This window comes from Diabrotica virgifera, chromosome 1 (genome assembly GCF_917563875.1).
Source record: "Diabrotica virgifera virgifera chromosome 1, PGI_DIABVI_V3a".
In the NCBI taxonomy this organism is placed as follows: domain Eukaryota; kingdom Metazoa; phylum Arthropoda; class Insecta; order Coleoptera; family Chrysomelidae; genus Diabrotica; species Diabrotica virgifera.
The window spans coordinates 118038340-118062728 of record NC_065443.1 but is presented as its reverse complement, the minus strand read 5'-3'; the positions used below and the strand labels follow the sequence as shown (position 1 = coordinate 118062728).

The following is a 24389-nucleotide window of genomic DNA, read 5'->3' as shown; positions in this document are numbered from 1 at the left end:
GGGTTTTCCTGACTGTTTATTGAGAACGTATGGAAATTGGTGGAAGGAATTATTCGAAAATAACTTCTTCCTCTAAACGGTGAACGCCAAGGGGACGATAAAACGAAAAGAAAAACTGAAATTTTGTTTTTTCTTTGTAGTTAAAAACAGCACAAGTAGCCAAAAATGTCAATCAATAATGGTTATAAACTGTTTGTTTATACAGTGGAACCTCGATAAATTGTATTAATCGAGACCGTGGACGATCCGGGTTATCGAAAATCCGGGTTAACCGGAGAATATGGTAACAATTAATAAAATACAGTATACTTACAGATAAACTCGATTATAATTGAAGCGCTTATTGTGTAAAGGGTATAAGTCCTCAATACTTAGTTTTGAGAAAAACGAAAAAAAACATTTAGCTTAGAAACTTGATGACCTATCAAATTTTTTTCTACAGATGGAATGTAGAAGGAGACTAGTAGAGTGACATGTGATTCAACACACTTGGCTTTGAAAACGATTAAGTCCAAAAAGTCGTTTTTAAAGGTTTGGCTTGATTCCTTTATACAATCAATGAATAAAAGACGAAATAGTGCTGCTTTTCTAGAGTTAAATTATTAATTTATTTATAAAAAAAAGCTTTATTATTACAAACAAGACCTAAAATACACCGTAAGACTAACTAACGTAAGCTAACCGAAGTAATAAAGTAAACGATGCCATAAACGATGGTTGCGCCGCAAGAATTATTGTATAAATGTAATCAGTCCCGGACTAGTTCCCTTTATAGGCTCAACAAATATTTTATCGTGTGATATTTCGCGTATGGTGAGAAATACAAATTTCCTTTATAGACTTATCGATCCGTCGACATTGGTTTCACAAAATGTATATCTCACTTTAATTTCGTACAAAGGTTGACTTATTCCCTTTATACAATAAGCGATTCAATTGCAAAAACATAAAATACGTATTACGTATGCACAGTACATCTAAATTACGCACAGTTGTATACGGTATTGTTTATTTCTTGGTAAAAGACTCAGTCAAAGTGAAAAAATGCTTGTTTTGTCTGATGAAAATCGGTTTGAGTTAGGGATGGGAAAAACCTACCGATTTAAACCTAAAGCCGCTTTTTTTACTTCGCAATAACCGGTTTTACCGGTTGTCTTTTTGTCCCGGTTATAACCGGTTTTTTCTTTTTAAAGAAAAAACCGGTTATTAGGTTTTTACGGTGATTAAGATTAGGTTAGGTATTATTTTGGATCCCAATCATAATTATTATTCTCAAGTAATTATTCCAAACAAAACAATAATTCAAATTTTATTTTATTTTATAAAATACAGAAGCAAACTGAAAATGCAATATCAGATCAGTCAGAAACAATAATTATTAAGTTTTATTATAATAATATTTCCTTGAAAAGGTATTTGTAATCATCTATTTTCCACACTTAACTCTTGACATTGAAAGTGGATGAATGACTTTTTCTGATTACCAAAAATAATGCTCTGACTATGAATATCGAATTACTAATTACGAATACGAATCTCCAAGAATTTCGCTGCGTTTTCAAAACGATACACTCATACAGGAAGTATTAAATGAGTTAAAATGTACCTATTCTACAAATATACAAACGTGTTAACAGTAATACATGTTCATTCGATAGTACTAATTTTGATCATATTGATATCGAGTCGAATGGAGTATCGCAAACTAAAGTGTATTGTAAATGTAACTTTGTAACCTATTGGATTAAAAAAACCGAAAACCGGTTTTTCCAAAAACCGGTTTTTTGGCCGGTTATAACCGCCAGGTTAAACCGTAAGCAAAAAAAACCGGTATAACCGAAAACCGGTGTTTTGTCAAAAACCGCCATCCCCAGTTTGAGTTAGCCGGACTTCCGGGTTATCTAAGGCCGACTTATCGGGGTTCCACTGTAATTTATTAGCACCATTTTATTTTTACTTTCTTATAGCCAGTTCGGTTGTAGGGAACACAATATGCTTACTGACGCGATGCTTTATAGTGACGTATGAAGCTTTTTTTATAGTGACGTATTAATTTTTCTCTACAGTAAAACAAAAAATCGTCACAAATGACGTCAAGCGTCATTTTACTTAACAAGGGGAGTCCGTTATACCAATGTAAACATTTTATAAAATGAAACAAGATACACTGATTGGCAAAAAAGTGCCACTCTATAAATTTCCGAAAATAAAATTCATTGAAAGTTTTATGCACTGTTTCATATTGGTGCAGTCACTGAAGGTTTTCACATCTGATTTCGTTGATCCTCCATCGATTTTCATGAAAATGGGTGAGTACTTAGAGTATACCTCAAGGAACAAAGGTGATATGATGCCAACTTGCGCTTTTACCCTGCGGGTGGATGCCACCCCTTCTCGTGGGTGAAAATTATTTCATTAAAAATAATAAATAAATCGATAGAGAAAGAAATTCTAAACAAAATTTGTTATATAAAGTTAGTATTATAAATCAACACTTTTTGAGTTATTAAAGATCAAAGATTTTATTTTTTCGTAAAAAATTCATGTTTTAAAGCGGTTATTTACGTATAACTCAAAAACTATAATCTTTTACAAAAAAGATATTATTACCAAAATTAAAGATAAAAAAAAATTAAATACACTCCTCATTTAAAGAACTACACTAATATTAAGTCAAAGTGAGTTATGGGTAATTGAAGGTATATTTTTTTCGACGAGTACGCAAATCTAATTATTCAAGCTTAAATAACGGGAAAACGATGCCTTTCAATGCTTAATTTTCATTTTCTTTTAATAATAACTCCAAAAATACTAAATTTAAGAAAAAAATGATATTCAACCAAATTTTAGTTGTTTCTGTATCAAATATTTTACCTTTTTACTATTTCTGTAGGGTACAAAATAACCGAGATATAAACATTTAAAGCTTAAATTTTGCTGCGAGGACCATGTAACCGGGGCTATTTAACCTTTTATTTTTTAAAAAAGTAAGGGGTTTAAAAGATTAAATTCAACGTGGTTTAAAAGCCCTCAGTTTTAGCTTTCAAATGGTTTTTAGGTAAATCTGATATCTCAAAACTAACTGAATTATTTAAAAAAAGCAATAACATTTTTTGAAAATTTTTTAAAAGACAAATTTTGAAAGTTTTTGGAGCATAAATTTTAATGCTACTAATTTGCTCGGAGGCTCATTTGATAGATATTTTAAAATACTTGACAAATGTTTAACAAGTTTACGTTATAAAATGCATCATTTTCCCGTTATTTAAGCTTGAATACTTAGATTTGGGTAGACGCCGAAAGAAATATACCTTCAATTACCTGGTACACGACAATTAGACCGAAATCATTAGACCGAAAGCAGTAGACCGAACTCATTAGACCGAAAAGCACTTTATCGAAACCTCACTAGACTGATTAAAAAAGATTGCAGTAAATTATGCTAAGATTTTGTATAAAATATGTCTTTTTGATTATTGTACTTTTTTTGTATTATTTTATATATAGACTGTGTAAATTGTTACTCTGTACAGTCTGATATGAAATAATTTTCATCCGATAAACAAATTAATGAAGGTAAAAATAAATTAAGGGTAGATTGACGTTAACACCATTTTAACTGTTTATAATAACCATCCAAATAATATTTAGTTGTAGTTACACTTTTTTTTTTATTTTTGGAGGTCGTCTGACATATGTCTCCGAAGGCACTGCAGCCTCATGGGCTTATTGTGCCAACCATCCTACCTTTTATGTCACCCAATCCACGAGCTTGGTTCCACGTACCAAATTGTACATCCCTAGCATGGGTTGGGTGGCATATTCTGCTGGACTTAATTTTGGTTGTCCATAAATAGCCTGCCTTTTGTGATCCGAAGCCTCACACTCGTACAGTACATGATATGCTGTTTCAGTTCCCCTATTGCACAGTCTGCAGTTAAGGTTCCCTTCGTACAGCCCAATTCTATTCAGGTGTCCTTTCAGGGCACAGTGACCCGTGAGAAGACCTGTAATTATGCGGAGCTGACTCCTATGTAATTTTATTAGCTCCTCAGCTCTCCGTTTTGAGGGTTCCCTTATTAAGGGCCTCCCGTGTCGCTGACCAGGTACGTTCCCCCAGTATTCTTTGTGTTTGTTTTTGACCCATTCCCTGACTTGTCCCCTAATTATTGTTTTAGGTACTCCTAGAGCTGGTTCTGGGCCAAAATATAAAGTTGATGAACCGTTCCTTGCCAGCTCATCTGCTTTCTCATTACCGTCTATCCCGGTGTGTCCTGGCACCCAGAATAGAGTTACACTATTTCTTTCGGCCAGTTCTTCCAGTTCTTGCCGGCATTCCCATACCAGCCTTGACGTCACTTTCGGGCTCATTAGTGCCTTCAGTGATGCTTGGCTGTCTGTGAGTATATTGATTACATTAGTCTTATCTCTTTTACTGCGACAAGCGAAAATAACTGCTTTTCGGTCTTGTGCTGTTCGGTCTAGTGAGGTTCGGTAAAGTGCTTTTCGGTCTAATGAGTTCCGTCTACTGCTTTCGGTTTAATGATTTCGGTCTCTTTACAGTAAACCCAATTACCTATAACTCACTTTTAGTTAACATTAAAAGGTTTTTCTAGTAAGTAATTTATTTCATTTTTTATTAGCTTCAATTTTGGCAATAATAATTTTTTTGTAAGAACTTATAGTTTTTGAGTTATTTATAAAAAAATCGGTTAAAAGCATGCAGTTTTTTCACGAAAAATGAAATCTTTAATCTTTAATAACTCAAAAAGTTTTTATTTATTTCAATACCTTTATTTAAAAAATTTTGCTTACAGTTAGTCTCTCTATCGAATTATGGGGTTATTTTTAATAAAATAATTTTTACTCCCGAGAAGGGGTGGCATCCATCCCCAGGGTAAAAGCGCAAGTTGGCACCATGTCACCTTTGTTCCTTGAGATATCCTTTAACCACTCACCAATTTTTATACAAATCGATGGAGGTTCAACGAAATCGGAGGTAATAGGTCATATCCACCTTCAGTGACTGCACTATATTGCGTCTCAATTTAAATATTTATTGCGATCATAATATTCTGCTTGATTTTGACAGTTTGTGACTTAGGTTTGACGTATGTGTCGTTGTTTTCTGTAGTCACTGTTTATCTTCTAAGTTGAGCACCTTTAATTAAAACAGAAATTTAGCTTTTCAAACGTGAATTTCGACAAAATATTTGTGAATAATTATTAAGTTGTGGTGTTATCTAAAGTAGATGTCGCTCGAATTATTGCATTGCTACAAGACGGAAGAAGTCAAGTTTATGTATCCGAAACTTTAAGTATTCCGATAACTACAGTACGGAGAGCTTTTCATCGCTTTATGGAGACTGGTACATACTCACGTCCAGCTGGTTCCTGTAGTAGAAGAATTATCTCGCAAAGAGATGATTGTTTTATTGTGATGGAACTTTTAAGAAATCACCACTCCACTGCAATTGCTGCAAGAAACCGTCTGCAGGAGGTTTGAAATGTGAATCTAAGTGAGAGAACGGTTAGAAGACGCCTCAACGAAAGAAGACTAATTGCAACGGCCGGCTATTGTTCCCAAATTACAAACCAGACACTGTAGGAATCGATTATTTTTTGCTCGAGAACATCAACACTGGAATATACAGGATTGGAGCCGAATACTCTTTACTGATGAATCGCGGTCCTGATTGAAGTCTGGCGATGGCCGAAAGAGGGTTTGATGGCCGAAAGAGAAATGAAAGATATGCCCAAGCTTGTATGTCCTAGAGAAGAAAGTTTGGCGGGGGTGGTGTCATGGTTTGGGCTGGAATCTCATTTGAAGCTCGAACTGAACTAATTTTCATCAAAAACTCGCTGAATGCTCACCGGTATATATAAAATGTTTTGGCAGAATGTAATACTCTAGAATGGCCAACCTGCAGTCCTGATCTGAATATCATCGAAAAACTTTGGGATGAACTTCGTCGTAGGGTTAAAAGTCAACCAGGCCAGCCAGAATGTATTGCAGAACTTCAAAAGATGCTTCGTGAAGAATATGAACGTATTAATCAAATTTTTATTCAAAATAATTTGTTCTTTTCCCTTCCAAATCGCATGCAAAGGGTTATTGATGTGTTAGGGCATAACACCCGATATTAGACAATTTTGTTCTAGTTAATTCGTAATTTTTATGTTTTTAATTCGTTCCGATATTACACTATTTTCTTTTGTAGCCTTCTAATTAAATAAATTATGCTGATGAATTAAGCAGTTATGGCCATTTTTTGTTTTAAAAATGAAAGATGTTGACTATAAAATATGAAACAGTGCATAAAACTTCTAATGAATTTTTATTTTCGGAAATTTATAGGGTGGGCATTTTTTTTGCCTGTCAGTGTATTTCTATTAACCTTTTATTTGTACCATTAAATACTAATGAAGTAGTGGCTGATATTCACCAAAATAATCAATTCTGCTAAAAAATATCTTGCTGTCTTATGGCATTTGCATTAAAGTCCCTGGAGAGTTTTCAAATAGTTTAGTGTAGTTAAGGTTTAAAATGGAAGAAAATAGAATTGAGTTTTTAAAAAGTTATGAATATTTTAAAAAAGAACAAGCTTCAATTGTTTAGATGTTTAGACAAAAACTATTTTTACTAAAGGTGAAATAAAACGGATTTGGTAGAACGACGGTTTAAAATCCATAAAATACACTGATACTGGGGGAAAGAGACATATATTATAATATACATGAGGGTGAAATACATGGTCTTATTGAAACATCGGATGTGGTGTTTTCGCCAAAATCAAAATCAGCTGACCGTAATAATCTCTTATAGTTTTGAATAATGCCCCATATAGGCCTGGATCCCGCGTACCAAAAAAATTGATTAATACCAAGCTGAAAATTTGTTAATAGCTTAAGGGTGTCTGTCTAGTCGGACAAATTCTGATGTATGGGAACACTGGAACAGGGGAAGTTTTAATTGTGGAACAGTTTAAAAATTTGGAACGTCAGATTACGAAAACGCCCCAGACTGCTATTTATCACCAATATAATTCCTGTCATTTGACATGTTCTTCGTATTCCACACATTAAAATGCTCAGTTGATGATAAACACCAGGCTGATTTTTGCATGAGAGTTTAATGAAATGTTAACAAATCAATTGGAAGTTCTGTCCGACAAAATAGATGGAACGTTTTCGTAGTCTGATGTTCCAAATTTTTAACCTGTTCCACAATTAAAACTTCCCCTGTTCCAGTGTTCCCGTACATCAAAATTTGTCCGACTAGACACCGCTAATCTATTAACCAATTTTCAGCTTGCTATTAATCAACTTTTTTTGGTACGCGAGATCCAGGTCTAATACAATTCGAAAATTTTAAATAAGCAAACAAATTCCTGGACAGTAAATAAAATAAAAGAATGGTTAGCGAATGATCAAGCCGGAATTATTACAATTAATCAAAAATCATAAAAGCGCAAGAATATTTATATTAGATGAGACTTTACATAATTTTGGTCATAATGTGTTAACACTGGTTTGGACTCGTTAAGAAAAACACGCATATTATGTACAGTGCACAGATTCTAAAGGGGCCGGTTTGGGATGGCCTCTTTGCTCAATATTTTAGTCGGTGTATGAGAGGGAAGGTATTCGAAATAATGGAATAACAAATTTTATATTATTTCTTATTTTGACCAATTTCACAGCATATTGGCATGCATATTTTGAGGATTTTTAAGAGCATATCTTCCAATATCATAATACACCCCATATAAAGGTAGGCCAGGGTAATAACACAAAAATATACCCTGTTTGTGACACTTCAGCAGCCAGGGTACTGAAGCGTTTTTTCGACAAGTAATACATATAAGAACAAACTGTAACTATTTCCTGCGTAGGATCTGGCGGCCATTTTTATTTATAAACAATTAACTGTCAAAAAATGGCATTTTTCCCATTTTTTTTTCAAATCAATGGAAAACATTGAAACTTATGATTTTTTTAGTACAAATATCTTTGAGATTATGGAAAAAGCTTTAAAATGACATATTACAAAGTTTGATATACTCATTTATTGTTAATATAATTGCGAAAAAAGGTCGGAATTGCAAAAGAAATTATTTTCGCAATAACTGTTGTAAAAATTAGTGTACAGCTCTGAAATTTTTGTCAAATAAGGGATCTTTGGTGCTTAATATGTGATAAAAATTTCAAAGCGATTCATTTAATTGTTTAAATTTTATTCAAATTGTTTATCCCAGAGAGCATTTTCTTTGCAATAACATAAGTCAGAAAAAAATGAAGATAGAACCATTCCACAGGTGTCAAATGGAAGAGCATAAGCTATATTTTCAACTTGGTTAAAAAAAGTGAATAAAAAATGCATTTCTTAGTAATAAATAATTATGCAAAAGTATCGTAAATCTTTCCTTATAAACTTTTTGGATAACTTTTTCCAAAAAAATTTACTTTTTTACCCTGTTTAAAGTGCATAACTACCAAGGAATGTTAATTATATCATAATTGATAAAAAATTGTAATAAATATATATAATTTCTTATATAACAAAATAAAAAGTTTATAATGAAAGATATACGATACTTTTGCATAATTATTTATTACTGATAAATGCATTTTTTATTGATTTCTTTAAACCAAGTTGAAAATATAGCTCATGCTCTTTCATTTGACACCTGTGGAATGGTTCTGTCATTTTTTTCTGACTTATGGTATTGCAAAAAAATGCTCTCTGGGATAAACAATTTGAATAAAATTTAAACTATTGAATGAATCGCTTTGAAATTATTGTCACATATTAAGCACCACAGATCACTTACATGACAAAAATTTCAAAGCTATACACTAATTTTTACAATAGATATTGCGAAATTAATTTTTTTGCAATTCCGAACTTTTTTAGCAATTATATTAACAATAAGTGAGTATATCAAACTTTGTAATACGTCATTTTAAAGCATTTTCCATGATCTCAAAGATATTTGTACTAAAAAAACCATAAGTTTCACTGTTTTCCATTGATTTGAAAAAAAGGGAAAATGCTATTTTTGACACTTAATTGTTTATAAATAAAAATGGCCGCCAGATCCTACGCAGGAAATAGTTACAATTTGGTCTTATAGGTATTACCTATCGAAAAAACGCTTCAGTACCTTGGCTGCTCGAGTGTCATGGGAAAAACCTTATTACCCTGGACTAACGCTGATGTTTCATTAAATGAATCTGTGTATAGAATACGAGTAAGTACTTTTAGTCTGGGCTGATTATCGGAGAATAGGCCATTTTTGGGAAAAGTTATTTACCAGCAATTTTATTGCTGGAATCGAATTATAAGATCCTATATATTAATAATATAGGTATGCAAAGTCCTCAGATAGTGTGCTACTTTTTTTATAAACAAAATGGCGCCCGAAAATCGTGATTTTTTGAATTATTGCTCTATAACTCCGAAGATTTTAACTTTACAACAAAAACACTCAAATAAAAATTCACCGTGATTAAATTCTGCATAGAGACGTGTTTTTCCCGATGTGCTCTGACGAAATTTTCCTCGGAAAATGCGGGTTTTCCCAACAAAATTTTTAATTTTCAAAGAAAGTTTTAGATAAGTAATTATCTACCAATAATTAAATAATTTGGTGACTTAAAAGCCTTCTTGGTTTAGATTATAGTTCCAGAAGCTGGTGAAAATTAAACTAATATTTTAGCAACAATTCAATTGTTAATTAATAATTTACGGTCGCAATAATATCCAAAATAATTATGATACACTGATCAAACTTTGAAATCTTATAAAGATGAGATGCATATTTAACATTTTGTCGACAAAATATTATTTTTTTATTTTTTTGCAAAATCTTTAAATGTTTAAAAAAAATAGTTATAAACAAATTAACGTTTCTCAGAGAGTTTTTATTATAGTATAATTTTAAAAAATAGCTAAAATGCGCATTTCAAATATCTTGAAAATGAATGCTTTAAAACTTTTTTGCAACCTTTTGCAAAAAAGTTATGAAACAGCAAAATAAACATACGATTCACTACGGTGTTTATAGTTTTTTTTAATTCTTTCAAAGCGTAGAAGTGAGTTTAAAGTACAAGCTAATTATTTACAAAAAAAGTCGATTATCAGTTTAATGGTTATATTTTAATTAAAGATTATAAATATATTTTTTTGTAATTTAGACGCGTGAAAGTAGACTAATACAGTACTGTAGTTAAAATTCTCACTCGGAGCGACGACCGGCCGCCCAACGTACACTTTTAATAATGTATGCTGCGTGTCAGTCGCTTCGAGTGAACATTTTAGCTCCGACTCTGTATCAGGTCTACTTTTGCGCTAAAAATTACAAAAAAAAAGTATTTCTAATCTTTGATTAAAATATAACCATTGCACTAATTTTTGACATTCTTTGTGAGTAATTAGTTTGTACCATAGACTCACATTTAAACTTTGAAACAATTAAAACAAATTATAAACAACGGAGATATCGTATATTTATTTTGCTGTTTTATAACTTTTTTGCAAATGGTTGTAAAATTTTTTTAAAGCATTTATTTCAAGACCTATGAAATACGCATTTTAAGTATTTTTTAAAATTAGAATATAATAAACAATTTCTGAGAAATGTTCATTTGTTTATAACACTTTTTTTTAAACATTTAAAGATTATGCAAAAACATGAAAAAATTTATATTTTGTCGACAAAATATTAAATAGGCATCACACCTTTATAATCTTTCTCTGTAAAAGAAAAAGTTTGATCAATGTCTCATGATTATTTTGGTTGTTATTGCGACTGTAAATTGTTAATTAACAATTGAATTGTTGCTAAAATATTCATTTCATTTTCACCGGCTTTTGAGTTTATAATCTATACCAAGAAAGCTTTTATTTCACCAAGCTATATAATTATTGATAAATAATTACTGGCCCAAAAAATTTATTTGAAAACTTGAGATTTTGTTGGGAAAATCCACATTTTCCGAGAAAAATTTTCGTCGGAGCAAATCGAGAAAAACTTGCCTCTATGTAGAATTAAATTGGGGTGAATTTTTATTTGAGTGTTTTTGGTGTAAAGCTAAAATCTTCGGAGTTATAGAGCAATAATTGAAAAAAATACGATTTGTCGGCGCCATTTTGTTTATAAAAAAAGTAGCACACTATCTGCGGACTTTGCATACCTATATTAATAATATATAGGATCTTATAATTCGATTCGAGCAATAAAATTGCTGGTAAATAACCTTTCTTTGTACTATACTAATTAGACCAGCCGAGCGTATTATAACTATTTTTCTTTCAAAATTTAAAGATTATGCAAAAAAAAGAAAAAATTATATTTTGTCGATAAAATATTAAATAAGCATCTCATCTTTATAATCTTTATAAGTTTGATCAATGTATCATTATTATTTTGGTTATTATTGCGATCGTAAATTGTTAATTAACAATTGAATTGTTGCTAAAATATTCGTTTAATTTTCACCGGCTTCTGGAATTACAATCTATACCAAGAAAGCTTTGATGTCACTAAGTTATTTAATTATTGATTAATAATTATTTACCTAAAACTTTATATTTGAAAATTAGAGTTTGTTAGGAAAACCCGCATTTTCCGAAGAAAATTTTCGTCGGAGCAAATCGTGAAAAACAGATCTCTATGCAAAATTTAATTGCGGTGAATTTTTATTTGAGTGTTTTTGTTGTAAAGTTAAAATCTTCGGAGTTATAGAGCAATAATTGAAAAAAATACGATTTGTCGGCGCCATTTTGTTTATAAAAAAAGTAGCACACTATCTGCGGACTTTGCATACCTATAATATTAAAATATAGGATCTTATAATTCGATTCCAGCAATAAAATTGCTGGTAAATAACTTTTCCATGAATTTTGCTAATTAGCCCAGAGTATTTATATTTTACGATAAAAACGATTTTTTTGCAATTCCGATCTTTTTTAGCAATTATATTAACAATAAGTGAGAATATCAAACTTTGTAATACGTCATTTTAAAGCTTTTTCCATAATCTCAAAGATATTTGTATTAAAAAACCATAAGTTTCACTGTTTTCCATTGATTTGAAAAAAAGGGAAAATGCCATTTTTGACACTTAATTGTTTATAAATAAAAATGGCCGCCAGATCCTACGCAGGAAATAGTTACAATTTGTTTCTATAGGTATTACTTGTCGAAAAAACGGTTCAGTAACCTGGCTGCTAGAGTGTCATGGGAAAAACCTTATTACTCTGGACTAACGCTGATGTTTCATTAAATTAATCTGTGTATAGTATAGGTACTTTATATTTTACGGTAAAAACGAATAATAATGAATCATTAATTTATAAAAACAACCAGAATATACATTTCGTGCAACGGTTCTTTGCACAAACCTAAGGATATATTTGTAAAAAAGTTAATTCAAAACATTAAATGAAACGTACGTTGGCATCTACTGTCAATGTAATTATTAGGAAATGGCCATTATCCTGGTGGACTTATTTTATAAATGTTATTGAAGAGATTGATATACATACTCAACATTAAACAGCTTGAATGTCATACCGACTATTACTATCAGAAAGATAAATATAGAACGGCAATAAATAAATTAAAAAACAAAAAATTAAACAGTAACCTCAAAAATAAACAAATAAGTTTCCGTTCGACAGAACTATAGCCCGACTTATGTAGAATAATGACAATTTGTAGGTTAAAAACTATTACTTGTCCCATTAGTTTAAAACTAAATAATTACCGTAAGTAATCAAATAATAGAGCAACTAACAGTTAGTCGTTCTAACAATTATGTTTTAAAATAAAAGTTACAATGAAATGTACAAAGAGTAAAAGTTTAAATAATATGAAAAACACAACAAATACGCCACTGCCACTGAAAATGATAAACGTCAAAATTCTTGATATATAATGTATCAAAAACTATCGCCTAACCTTTTTTAACTTATTGTTTTGGGTAATTAGTATAAAAAGTAATTCGTGAATAATTTTATGCATGTGCAAAGATTCAATGGAACAACTGTATGTACCTTATTGACAACGCATTACGGAAATTCCTTTTGACAGTTATCTCCCATGAACATAACACCCCTTAACTCAATTTCAATTGACAGTTGAGACCCTCTTTGTAATTACCTGTAATCAGAACCCTCTCCCAACTGACGGACCGTTATAGGAAATTCGTAGGGTCCATGTGCTTTTAGTAACTCCTGCAATCGAACCAACCCCTCGTTGTTCTCGTAAATTATGGTGAAGGACTTCCATCCCCAAGCCTTAACTAGGTCGACGTAGGCCTGAAACAGAATTTGGCGTCAATTTGTAATCGCAACTTTGAGATATTGTAGTTTATAGTTTTGTTTGAAATGGGTAGCAGTGCTTTTAATGTTTCTGTTTATACAAGTTAAATATTTTGTTTATACAGGGTGTAATAAAAATACAGATCATAAATTAAATCACATATTCTGAGATTAAAATTAGTTCGATTGAACCTAATTTACCTTAGTACAAAAGTTTTTTTTATCATTTTATTAAGTGCAAATTTACAATCTACTCCAATTACAACACAGAGTATTTAGCAAATAGTAGCAAAGTCTTGAATCCTGGCATGCTTTGGGCACCATCCATCGATGGTTCTCCAATACACCTAATCAGTTAGGTCCTCTGACCATGTCCTTTTCAGTCTTCTTCCCACAAGTGGCGGCTGGTAGAGTTGTTGAATCGTTTGACTTTCATGAGCGAAATTTCTTTCTTGGACTTTGTTTGCCTTTAGTTTAATAACATCTTCGATGAATGGTATCCCAAGGTCATTATGGATAGTGATATTGGAAACGTACCATGGTGCATTCGCTATCATGCGCAGCGTCTTTGATTGAAAAGTTTGCAGTATTTTAGTGTTGCTCGGTTTGCTGCAGCCCCATAACTCTATACCATAACTCCATATCGGCTTTAGTATAATTTTGTATAATAATACTTTGTTTTCTAATGATAACTGGGATCTTTTACCTAGCAGCCAATGCATTTGTCTGACTTTTAAATTAAGTTGAGTTTTCTTGGTTTTGATATGGTTCTTCCATGTCAGCTCTCGGTACAAATGGAGTCCCAGGTACTTGACATCTGATTTTAAGGGGATAGGAATGTTGTTGATATGAACCTGTGGACAGTCGATCCTTCTTGTTGTGAACGTAATTTGTGAAGACTTTTCACCGTTTACTTTAATCTTCCATTTTGTTAACCATGTTTGAAGTGAATTTAAATAGTTTTGCAGTTTGTTAGAAGCTCTATCTGGGTTATCGTCTGATGTAAGGATTCCTGTATCGTCGGCAAATGTGGCCATAGTAATGTCATCATCAGCAGGTATATCAGCAGTGTAAAGGAGATAAAGGAAGGGACCGAGGACGCTACCTTGAGGTACTCCGGATTGTATAGGATGATATTTGGAAAGTGAGGTACTTACTTTGATTTGGAAAAATCGCTCGCTCAGATATGATTTTAATATCAGGTATATTTCATTAGGCATATTCTTTTTCACTTTATACAACAGGCCTTTATGCCACACCTTATCAAATGCCTTTTCCACATCAAGGAATACTGCCGCACACATTTTCTTTCCCTCTAAAGTTTCTTTTATATAATTTACAATCCTATGGCACTGCTGTGTTGTTGAGTAGTTCTGTCGAAAGCCAAATTGATGGTCAGGTATTATGTTATTTATGTTTATTCTTTCGAGAATTTGGACTAAGAGAAGTCTTTCGAAAATTTTTGACATTATTGGTAGAAGGCTTATAGGACGATAGGAGGAGGGTTCTGTAGGCGGTTTGCCCGGTTTCGCAATCATAATTATTTGTGCGTATTTCCATTGAATAGGAAAGTGACACAGTCTTATCATGCTGTTATATACAATAGTTAGCAGGACTATCGCTTTTCTAGGCAAATGCTTTAGTACAGAGGTCGGCAACGTTTTTAATGTAAAGAGTGTGTGTGTGTGTGTGTTTATGTTTTATTGGCACTGGTTTAAGCAACCAACTGGCCAGTCAATGTGTTTTGAATTCTCTCTTTTACAAAATATATGCTTAGTATCTAAATTTAAAACTATTAGTACTACTGTTTTTTTTACTCTGTTTTTTTTATTATTTTTTTTATTATATTTTTTAACATTTTTTTATTACATTTTTTTTTTAGTTTTTTTTTTTTTTTTTGTTTTTTTTTTTTGTATATTTTTTTATCGCGCTAAGACCTAAACCCGATTCAACCTCGCGGAGGTTTAGATCTTAGTATCTGTTTACTTTATTTAATTATTTTTTTTTTTATTTTTTTTTCTTTTTTTCTCAGAGCTTTAATTTTAAACAATTAACATGGTTGTACAAAATTTTATAAACATCTAGATTGTTTGATTGTAAAAGGTATATAAGATTAAAAGGAAATTGTACATTAACTTGAACTAGATTGGCAAAAAAGTTTGATATTTCAATAAAATGTAAAGGACATTCTAATAGCATATGTTGTAGATCAGCTAGCTCTCCACATAAACATTCATCATTATCTACAAGTCCTATTTCTCTTTTGTAGACTGGAGTCAGACAGTGATTACTTCTTATTCGACAAATAGTTTTGATAGAGCCTTTGTTGGAAACTTGATTAAACCATGTCTTGATGGGAAGTGTAGGCTGGATTTTTTTGTAATAATTTCCTTTGTCTGAATTATTGAATTGTTCCTGCCATTTCGTCCGTTTGATAGATCTCATAATAGAAATTATGTCTCCCATAGGAAGTTGATAAGTATGCAGAGTGGATTCCTTCGTTGTTGCTTTTTTAGCCAGATCATCTACTATTTCGTTGTTTTTTATACCAATGTGTGCTTTTATCCAACACAATATTATATTTTTGCCCGATTTCAAAGCTTCACTGTTAATTGCTATGATGTCACTGATGATATAATTTTCTGCAAAATTATGTACATTATATTTCAATGTCTTTACAATGCTTTGGCAGTCTGTAAATATAACATAATTGAGTTCTTTTTGATTAATACATATTTTGTATGCTTCTTTGATTGCAATGAGTTCAGCTGTGAAAATTGTCATTTTATCAGGTAATCTGTTGTTTATTTTTATACTTTTTTGTGGGTAATATATAGCATATCCAACTTTTCCTTCCATTTTTGAACCATCCGTATATAATTTCTGATAACTCCCCCAGTTTTTTTGTACACACTGAAGGTGGTCTATTTTAGTAAGGAAGTCTGTCGCACGAATATTACTTAAATGACAGTTAACTGGAGATAAATAATCTTCATAATTTAGCTTTCGAGACGAGCTTTGTTCAATTTGGTGTATGTCGCCAATGGAATTAGAAACGTTGAGGAAGCTTTCCACAACTAAAAGCAGTTTCTTTTTTTCCCAGTAATAATGAGTTAGGTATGAGGTGGTTAAATGAACAATTTTATTTAATAGCAGTTTATCGTTAACCGCTGTTTTAACTATAAATTTCTCACTTAGGTATTCCCTGCGTAATGAAAGTGGAGGTTCATTAAGCTCACATTCCATGACCAATATAGGTGTGCTACGAAGAAAACCAGTGCATAACCTAAGTGCCTTATTTTTGATCCTCTCGATTTTTTGGAGTACAGAGTTTGATGCTGAGCCATAAAAAATAGATCCATAGTCTAAGATTGATCTTATCAAATTTCTGTATAGTAATATTGATATGTTTGGATCAGCTCCCCAGTTACTGACACTTACAGTCTTCATGATATTCATTGCATTTTCCATTCTTCGTAATATGTAATTTGTGTGTTCTTTCCAATTTAATTTGGAGTCTAAAAATACGCCAAGAAATTTTATTGAAGTTTTATAAGGAATATTAGTATTATCAAATTGTAGATGGCTTTGAGGAACATATCGTTTTTTAGTAAAGGTAACAATGGTTGATTTACTCTCTGATATTGTTAAGTTATTATCGGTAGCCCATTTTTTTATAATATTCAATGTCGATTTAAGGTAGTTATTACATCTATCTATTGACTTATTTTCTGCATATATCGCAACATCATCAGCGTACTGTAGGATTTTTATGTGTTGAGGAAGTTTAGTTTCTAAGTCAGCAGTATACAGTATATATAATATAGGACTTAGGATGCTACCCTGAGGTAGTCCCAAAGATGTGTATCGGGAGTTAGATTGATCTCCATTTAATCTAACGTGAACTGCTCGATTAATGTATAAGTTAATGATGTTCCATGTTACTATCTCGGGTATTCCTATTTCCAACATTTTCGCGTATAGTATGTGAAGATTAACGTTGTCATAAGCCCCTTTTATATCTAAGAACAAAGCACTAACTGCTTTCTTATAAGTAAAGGAACTATAAATGTCTATTAAAAAGTGGCAGAGGCTATCTTGTGTGGATTTACCTTTTCTAAAACCAAACTGACTTCTTGGTAATAGGTCGTTCTTTTCTAGCCAAAATTCCAGACGGTTTTTAATAAGTCTCTCATATGTTTTTAGTATACAGGAAGCCAGACCGATTGGACGGTAAGAATCCCAATTCTTTGATGATTTTCCTGGTTTTAAAACCGGGATAATAGTGTAAACGTGCCAATCGTCAGGAATCTTTATGCGGCGCATCCAAATTTCATTATATATATTTAGTAGTGCAGCCTTACCAATTCTTGAAAGATTTGATAGCATCGAGTAATGGATATTATCGGCACCTGGTGCTGAATTTGAGTTTTTCTTCAACGCAAAGTTTAGTTCAGTGGCAGAAAATGGTTTGACTAGGAAACGGATTGGTTCTGGATAGTCGTACAGAGCATTTAGTTGTAAATCAGGAATTACTAATTCTGCAGACGGCGGTGTGATATTTTGATGGAACTCTTCTACCCACGAAGCTTCCGACAGAATAACAGGGACTTTGTTCATTGTTTTTCTATTTTTTATTCGGTTAACTTTTGACCATACATCTTTAATAGGGACTGACCTATTTAGGGATCCGACATAATCTCTCCAGCTATTTCTTTTAGTTTGTTTAGTGATCTTCTTGACATGTGCATCATCTTTTTTATACTTAAGTAGGTTTTCATGGTTTGGATTTTCTTTGAATATACAAAAACTTTCCTGTCTTCTTCTGACTGCTTCTTCACATTCTAAATCCCACCAGTATTTTCCTCTGGAAGTCGGTTTTTTTATTTTAAATTTGGGGATGCAGTAGGATGCAGTTGTATTTATATTGTGCAAAATTTGTTCATAAGAATTTATATCTTTAAATTGAGAGAATACATCTTCCGAATACTGTTCATATAATTTCCAGTCGGCATTCTTTAAATTCCACTTTTGTGAATATGGATTATATGTATGAGTTGGTTGATCCTCTAACTCTACTCTTATAGGTGTATGGTCTGAACCAAATAGGTCTTGAAGTGTTTTCCAAGTGATCAGGTGGTTTAAGTCAGGAGTACAAATGGTCAGGTCTATTGCCGATTTCGAGAAGTTCCTAAAGAAAGTAGGAGAGCCATCATTTTTGAATATTAAATTATTATCGTCTATACAGTCCATCAAGATTTTACCTTTCATATCTGTTTGGTTGTCTAGGCCCCAGGCAATGTGGTGAGCATTAAGGTCACCTCCTATTATAAATGGTCTTTCTATAGATGTTATGAAATTGTTCCATTGTTGTAACAATAACTTGGTTCCTGGGGGAACATACATAGATATAAATGTGACAGTATATGACTTAAACTTTATTTTTATTGCTACTTTATTGACGTTTATTAAATCTACTTTCATGGTGACTTCCTCGTAATATAGGTTTGAATTTATTAAAATTGCTGAGCCACCGCCAACAGTTACTGAAAAGCGGTCGTCTCTGACAATATTGTACCCGTGAAAGTTATAATACTTTTCTGGTTTAAATCTAGTTTCTGATAATAATGCGATATCAACTTTCTGGTCTTCTAATAGGTGGATAAGGTTTTCTCTATTAGAGTTAGCCGATCTACAATTCCATTGACAAATTACCAATCTATTCATTTTTATATAAGAGAGAACTTAAAACTGATTGAATTGAATTTACTAGAACTGATTTTTCTGGAATTTCAAAATTTTTGTGATTTATATTAGAGATAATACTTGTAACTATATTTGATATTAATTCTGTTAATTCTTTTGATGGTTCATGTATTTTAGATCCTTGTTCTGGATTAAATGTAGATTGATACGAAGAAGAGGTGATAATACCACCAGGTCTGTTGGACATGGGGTTTAACTTTATTATTTTTTGATGTTCCATTGTTACTTGGTCTGGTGAGGAAGAGATAGGTCGTTTGTATTTTGGTGGTTTTATTATTGTATATCTATTTGAAACTGAAGGTAGAGCGAACTGATTGGAAGATGTTTGAGACGTGGACAATTGAGTAAAGGAATATGAAGAGGATGGTGTATTCATATTTGGAGTTTGATGAGAATTTATTGAGGAATTATTGGCTGCTATAGATGCATAAGTTATCTTAGGAAAGAGTTTAATTGTTTCCTTAAAAGATAAGCTGTTTTCAGACATATAATGTTTTATTTTCTTTTGGCGATCAAATTCTGGGCATATCTCCCATTCATTAGTGAAGTGTTCACCTTCACAGGATAGACATTTTTTGTTAAACGATGATAAAGGACAAGAATCGGAAAGGTGAGATTCATGACACTTAAAACAGCGAGGATTACTTTTACACTGCTTACTCATGTGCCCATACCTATAGCAGTGGTAACAGATAATTACCTTTTGCTGGTATTTTTCAACAGTGTGTAAGACATGATTAATTACTACATACTTTGGTATATTCTGGCATTTAAAAGACACAATAACTGATTTTGTTGGATTAAATATTACTTTGTCATCTGCTACTATTTTTCTTGTTATTCGTTTCACATACTCAACCGAGAATTTGCAATGGTGATCAAATTCCTTTATTCTATTTTTAAGATATTCTTCCGATATATCTGAATCTATATCCCTTACTACACCTAGTTTAAACAATTGAAATTTTGGAATGTATGCGGTCAGATTTTTTTGAATAAGGAATTTGGAAGTAACTAAAGCATTTGCGCTACTATAATTTTTAAATGAGACCCTAACTCGGTTGCGTCCGATTGAGTCAATTTTTTTTATATAATTGTCAATTTCTGGATGTAACGTAAATAGGATCTCGCCTATTTTAACAGCGTTTAATTTTCCTGTAAAATTTAAACTGGAGTTTTCAATGAAAATGTAAAAAGGTCCTAAATCAATTTTTTCGTATAAATAAACAGGCCTGGTTTTTTCTGGTTGATCTGAGTTTACTAAAGTATTTTGTTTTTCATTAATATTGTTAAGATTAATACTACTACTTATCTTATTTTGAGGCTGGTTGGGTAGAAATCCATTTAAATCTTGTAAATCACAGCTACTATCCATCGAATTCTCAATATCAGGCGGTTCGCCTCCACTAGATGACTCCATAGAGGAGTTTTCAAGTAACGTTTAACTTATGAACACTTTCAAAATGTAAACTAAATAAGGAAAAGTTTAACAAAACTAAACAAACTAAATTAGAACGGTATAAATCAAATAATCCGCCAAAAATTAATATTTTTCGGAGAGATTTCCAAATTTAAATTAACTTTGACAATTATTTTGACGTATGAATGTAAAGAGTGAAATACTAAATTAAAAATTCAAGGCGGGCGCCAACTATTTTTTGACCTAACAAATATATAAATATAAACGTATAAAACATATACGTTTTGAATTTGTTGTCTAAATAATAACAAGAATAAAAAACCGCTAAACGCCGTAAAAATGAGTGGCGCATAAAATATTCCAGCTACAAAAGATCTGATATGAATGTTACGTGGCGCGAAAATGGATTTTCATTTGATGCAAAACAAAATTCTAGTTTTATTTTAAAAGATTTTTCCATAATATTTGCTAAATTTGAAGTAAACGCGCCACAAAAGAGTAACTTTGATACAGTTTGAATTTTGAAACTCTTTTGTGGCGCGTTTACTTCAAATTTAGCAAATATTATGGAAAAATCTTTTAAAATAAAACTAGAATTTTGTTTTGCATCAAATGAAAATCCATTTTCGCGCCACGTAACATTCATATCAGATCTTTTGTAGCTGGAATATTTTATGCGCCACTCATTTTTACGGCGTTTAGCGGTTTTTTATTCTTGTATCAAGAGTTTTTCAAAGTTATTTATAAATTAAATGTATGAAGTTGAATGCAATGTTCCTCTATTACACGTCAAGCTTTATAAATGGTCACCTTTGTTGCATTATCTCCCAAATCATCTAGTGTCCATCGAATGTACACTAGATTTTTTTCTATTCGAAATAGATTGAAAAAAAATATATTGAGATGGCCGGTAAATGAAGTCGGATTGCCCGTTGCCAGATCAAATTTAGCGTCGTAACCACTACAACTCATAAACCGTTTGGGGAATAATCGTTAATTGGATTATACTTTTGTATCTTAATAACTTCTCTAAACGGCTTAACCGATTTTGATCAGTTAACATGAGTTTGAAACGTATTGACCAGTAGTATCTGATGGATCTAAGGTCAAGTATGATAACTGAAGTTATTAGGTACAGGAATTATTTAGCTTTCGAAACCGTTTTTCCCACAGAAAATAGATTTTATCATATTTATGAAGCCTATAACCTAAAAATTTGAATTTTCCCGGATATGAGGTATACATCGTTAGATTCGTCTTGAGTCCTTATACAAACGCTAAGTTATTGGCACAATTCGTACGTTGAAATGTTGAGTAATTGTCGAAAAACCAAAATTTTCAAAGTTTAGTTTTTCAGTTTTTCGGCTATACTGAGCCGTGTGTATGTCTGATCCTGACGGCTTGGACACCATTTGAAAGCTTAAGTCAACACTATTGATTTGATATATTTGCGGTTCTCATGCCTCTTCTTGATCCGAATATATATACCCCCAAAAAATATGCCGTTTTGTACCTACAAAGTCCTATAGCTGGCTTATGGGTGGTCAAAAGTCACAAACTTCACCGGTTCTAAATCGGCCCTGACCCCCTCTTTAAATACAGAGAAAAAATATCAAATCGGTTTAACTTTCAAACACACATACATACATATCCACAAACATTTTCCCTTTTTTAAATAAAAATTGAGTCACATTTCTAAGCTCTATAACTTTTGAATGGTATAACCGATTTTCAAAATTAGACATGCGTTGAAAAGGTAATGATCAGTTCTATTAGAAACCGCAAAGGTTGGACTTAAATTTTCGAAGTTTTTGGGAGTTTTGGGGACCAGAACGAAAAACAGACCCTAAATAGGAAGGGCCGTAAAATCGACACCCTTGGACCAAAATGGATGGTTGACATATGAATGGGTGGGTCTTTTTCTGAACTTGAAGATGGGAGTTGGCACAATTTTCAATTCAGTCAGATTTAGGGAATTGAAAATTTCGTGTATATAATAGTGTCACGTGTAGGGAAGTGTATTTCTGCGCCACTGGCGAGAACTGCCGTTATCTGGTAATCTTTCCGATATAAAACTAACAGCTTCGATAACTAATAAATCGAAAACTATTAATTTTATCAAAAAAATGTATAATGAACATTTTTTGTTTATAATTAATATTTTTACCAGCATTTGCGGTCAAAATATAAAAAAAAATTTCCACCCTCGAGATGAGGTGGCAACTACCCCCTTGGTAAAAGCGTCTTTCGGCATCATATAGATTTTGATCCTTGGACTATCCACTACTTATTGTCAAACTTTTAAACAAATCTATCCATTCTGTAAAAATTGCGAAGTGAAAAATTTCAGTTCCTGGACTAATTATACCTTTGGAGCTCTATAATTTCTGAACGGCTTACCTGATGTTGATCACTAAACATGAATTTGAAACGTATTGACAAGTAGTATCTGATGCATCCAAGATCGAGTATGATAACTGAACGTATTACAGGAATTATTGAGCTTGAAAAACCGTTTTTCCCATAAGAAATAGATTTGATCATACTTATGAACCCTATAACTTAAAAATTCGAATTTTTCCAGATATAAGGTATACACCGTTAGACGCGTCCTGAGTCCTTCTACAAACGCTCAGTTAATGGCGCAATTCGTAGGTTGAAATTTTGAGTAATTGTCGAAAAACCAAAATTTTCAAAGTTTAATTTTTCAGTTTTTTGGCTATGGTGAGCAGTGCGTATGCCTCAGCTTGATCTCTTAAGGGTCATTTGAAAGCTTAACTCAACCCTATTAATTTGGTGTATTTGCAGTTTTCCTGTCTTTTCTTGAACCTAAGATATATACGCCCAAAAAATATGCTATTTTGTATCTACTTAGTCCTCTAGCTAACTTACGGGTAGTCAGAAGTCAAAAATTAGACCGGTTCTGAATCGGCCCTCACACCCTCTTGAAACACAGGAAAAAAAATTCAGATCGGTTTAACTTTTCCACATACATACATACAAACATACATATCCACAAACATTTTCCATTTTTTAAATAAAAATTGAGTCATATTTCTGAGCTCGATAACTTTTGGATGGTACAACCGATTTTCAAAATTAAACATGCGTTAAAAAGGTAATGATCTATGCTATCAGAAGCCGCAAAGGTTGGGCTTAAATTTTTGAAATTTTTGGGAGTTTTGGGGACGAGAACGAAAAACAGGCTTTAAATGGGAAGGGCCGTAAATTCCACACCCTTGGACCAAAATGGAGAAGTAACATATGGATGGACGAGTCTTTTCGTAAACTTTAAGATGGGATGTGGTCCAATTTTCCATTCAGTCAGGTTTAGAAAATCGAAAATTTCGTGTATATATAGTGTCGCTTGTAGGGGTGTTGTGCGCCACTGGTGAGAACTGCCGTTCTCTGTGAATAGTTTAAGGGCGCACTAAAATTTATTGAAGGGCGCAGTGGCGCCCGCGGGCGCCGCGTTGCCGACCTCTGCTTTAGTACATCACCATTAATTAAGTCATAACCTGGAGCCTTATGAGGGTTTATTTTATTTATCGCCTTCCAGATCTCTGTTGGTGTACATGGTTTCAGTGGTAGTGATAATTGACAAGGAGCGTCGAGAAATGTGTATACTTCTTCATCTTCAGTATTGACTTCTGTATGTAGACTAAATACCTGGGCGAGGTGTGGTGCTAATGTGTTTGATTTTTCTTCATCAGTTTTTGCTCAGCTTAGATCCGATTTTCTAATTGGTGGAATAGATGCTATTGGTCTCTTGAATTTTTTGGTCGCTTGCCATAATGAATGGTCATTAGGTGTTAGGTTGGAGACGTAATATTTAAACTTCTCATTACAGGCCTGGATTAAAGCTGTACGCAG

The 24389-nt window shown here is 32.4% G+C and overlaps 1 protein-coding gene across 2 annotated transcripts in view; it reads right to left on the bottom strand.

Moving 5' to 3' along the window:
* Positions 1–24389, bottom strand: part of LOC114349529 (glutamate receptor ionotropic, kainate 2) — a 599640-nt gene that overhangs the window by 290161 nt on the left and 285090 nt on the right. For both annotated transcript variants that reach the window (XM_050643108.1, XM_050643113.1), the window contains exon 5: positions 13170–13327. In XM_050643108.1, the coding sequence (XP_050499065.1) occupies positions 13170–13327 (158 nt within the window). The remainder of the gene's footprint in view (positions 1–13169; positions 13328–24389) is intronic.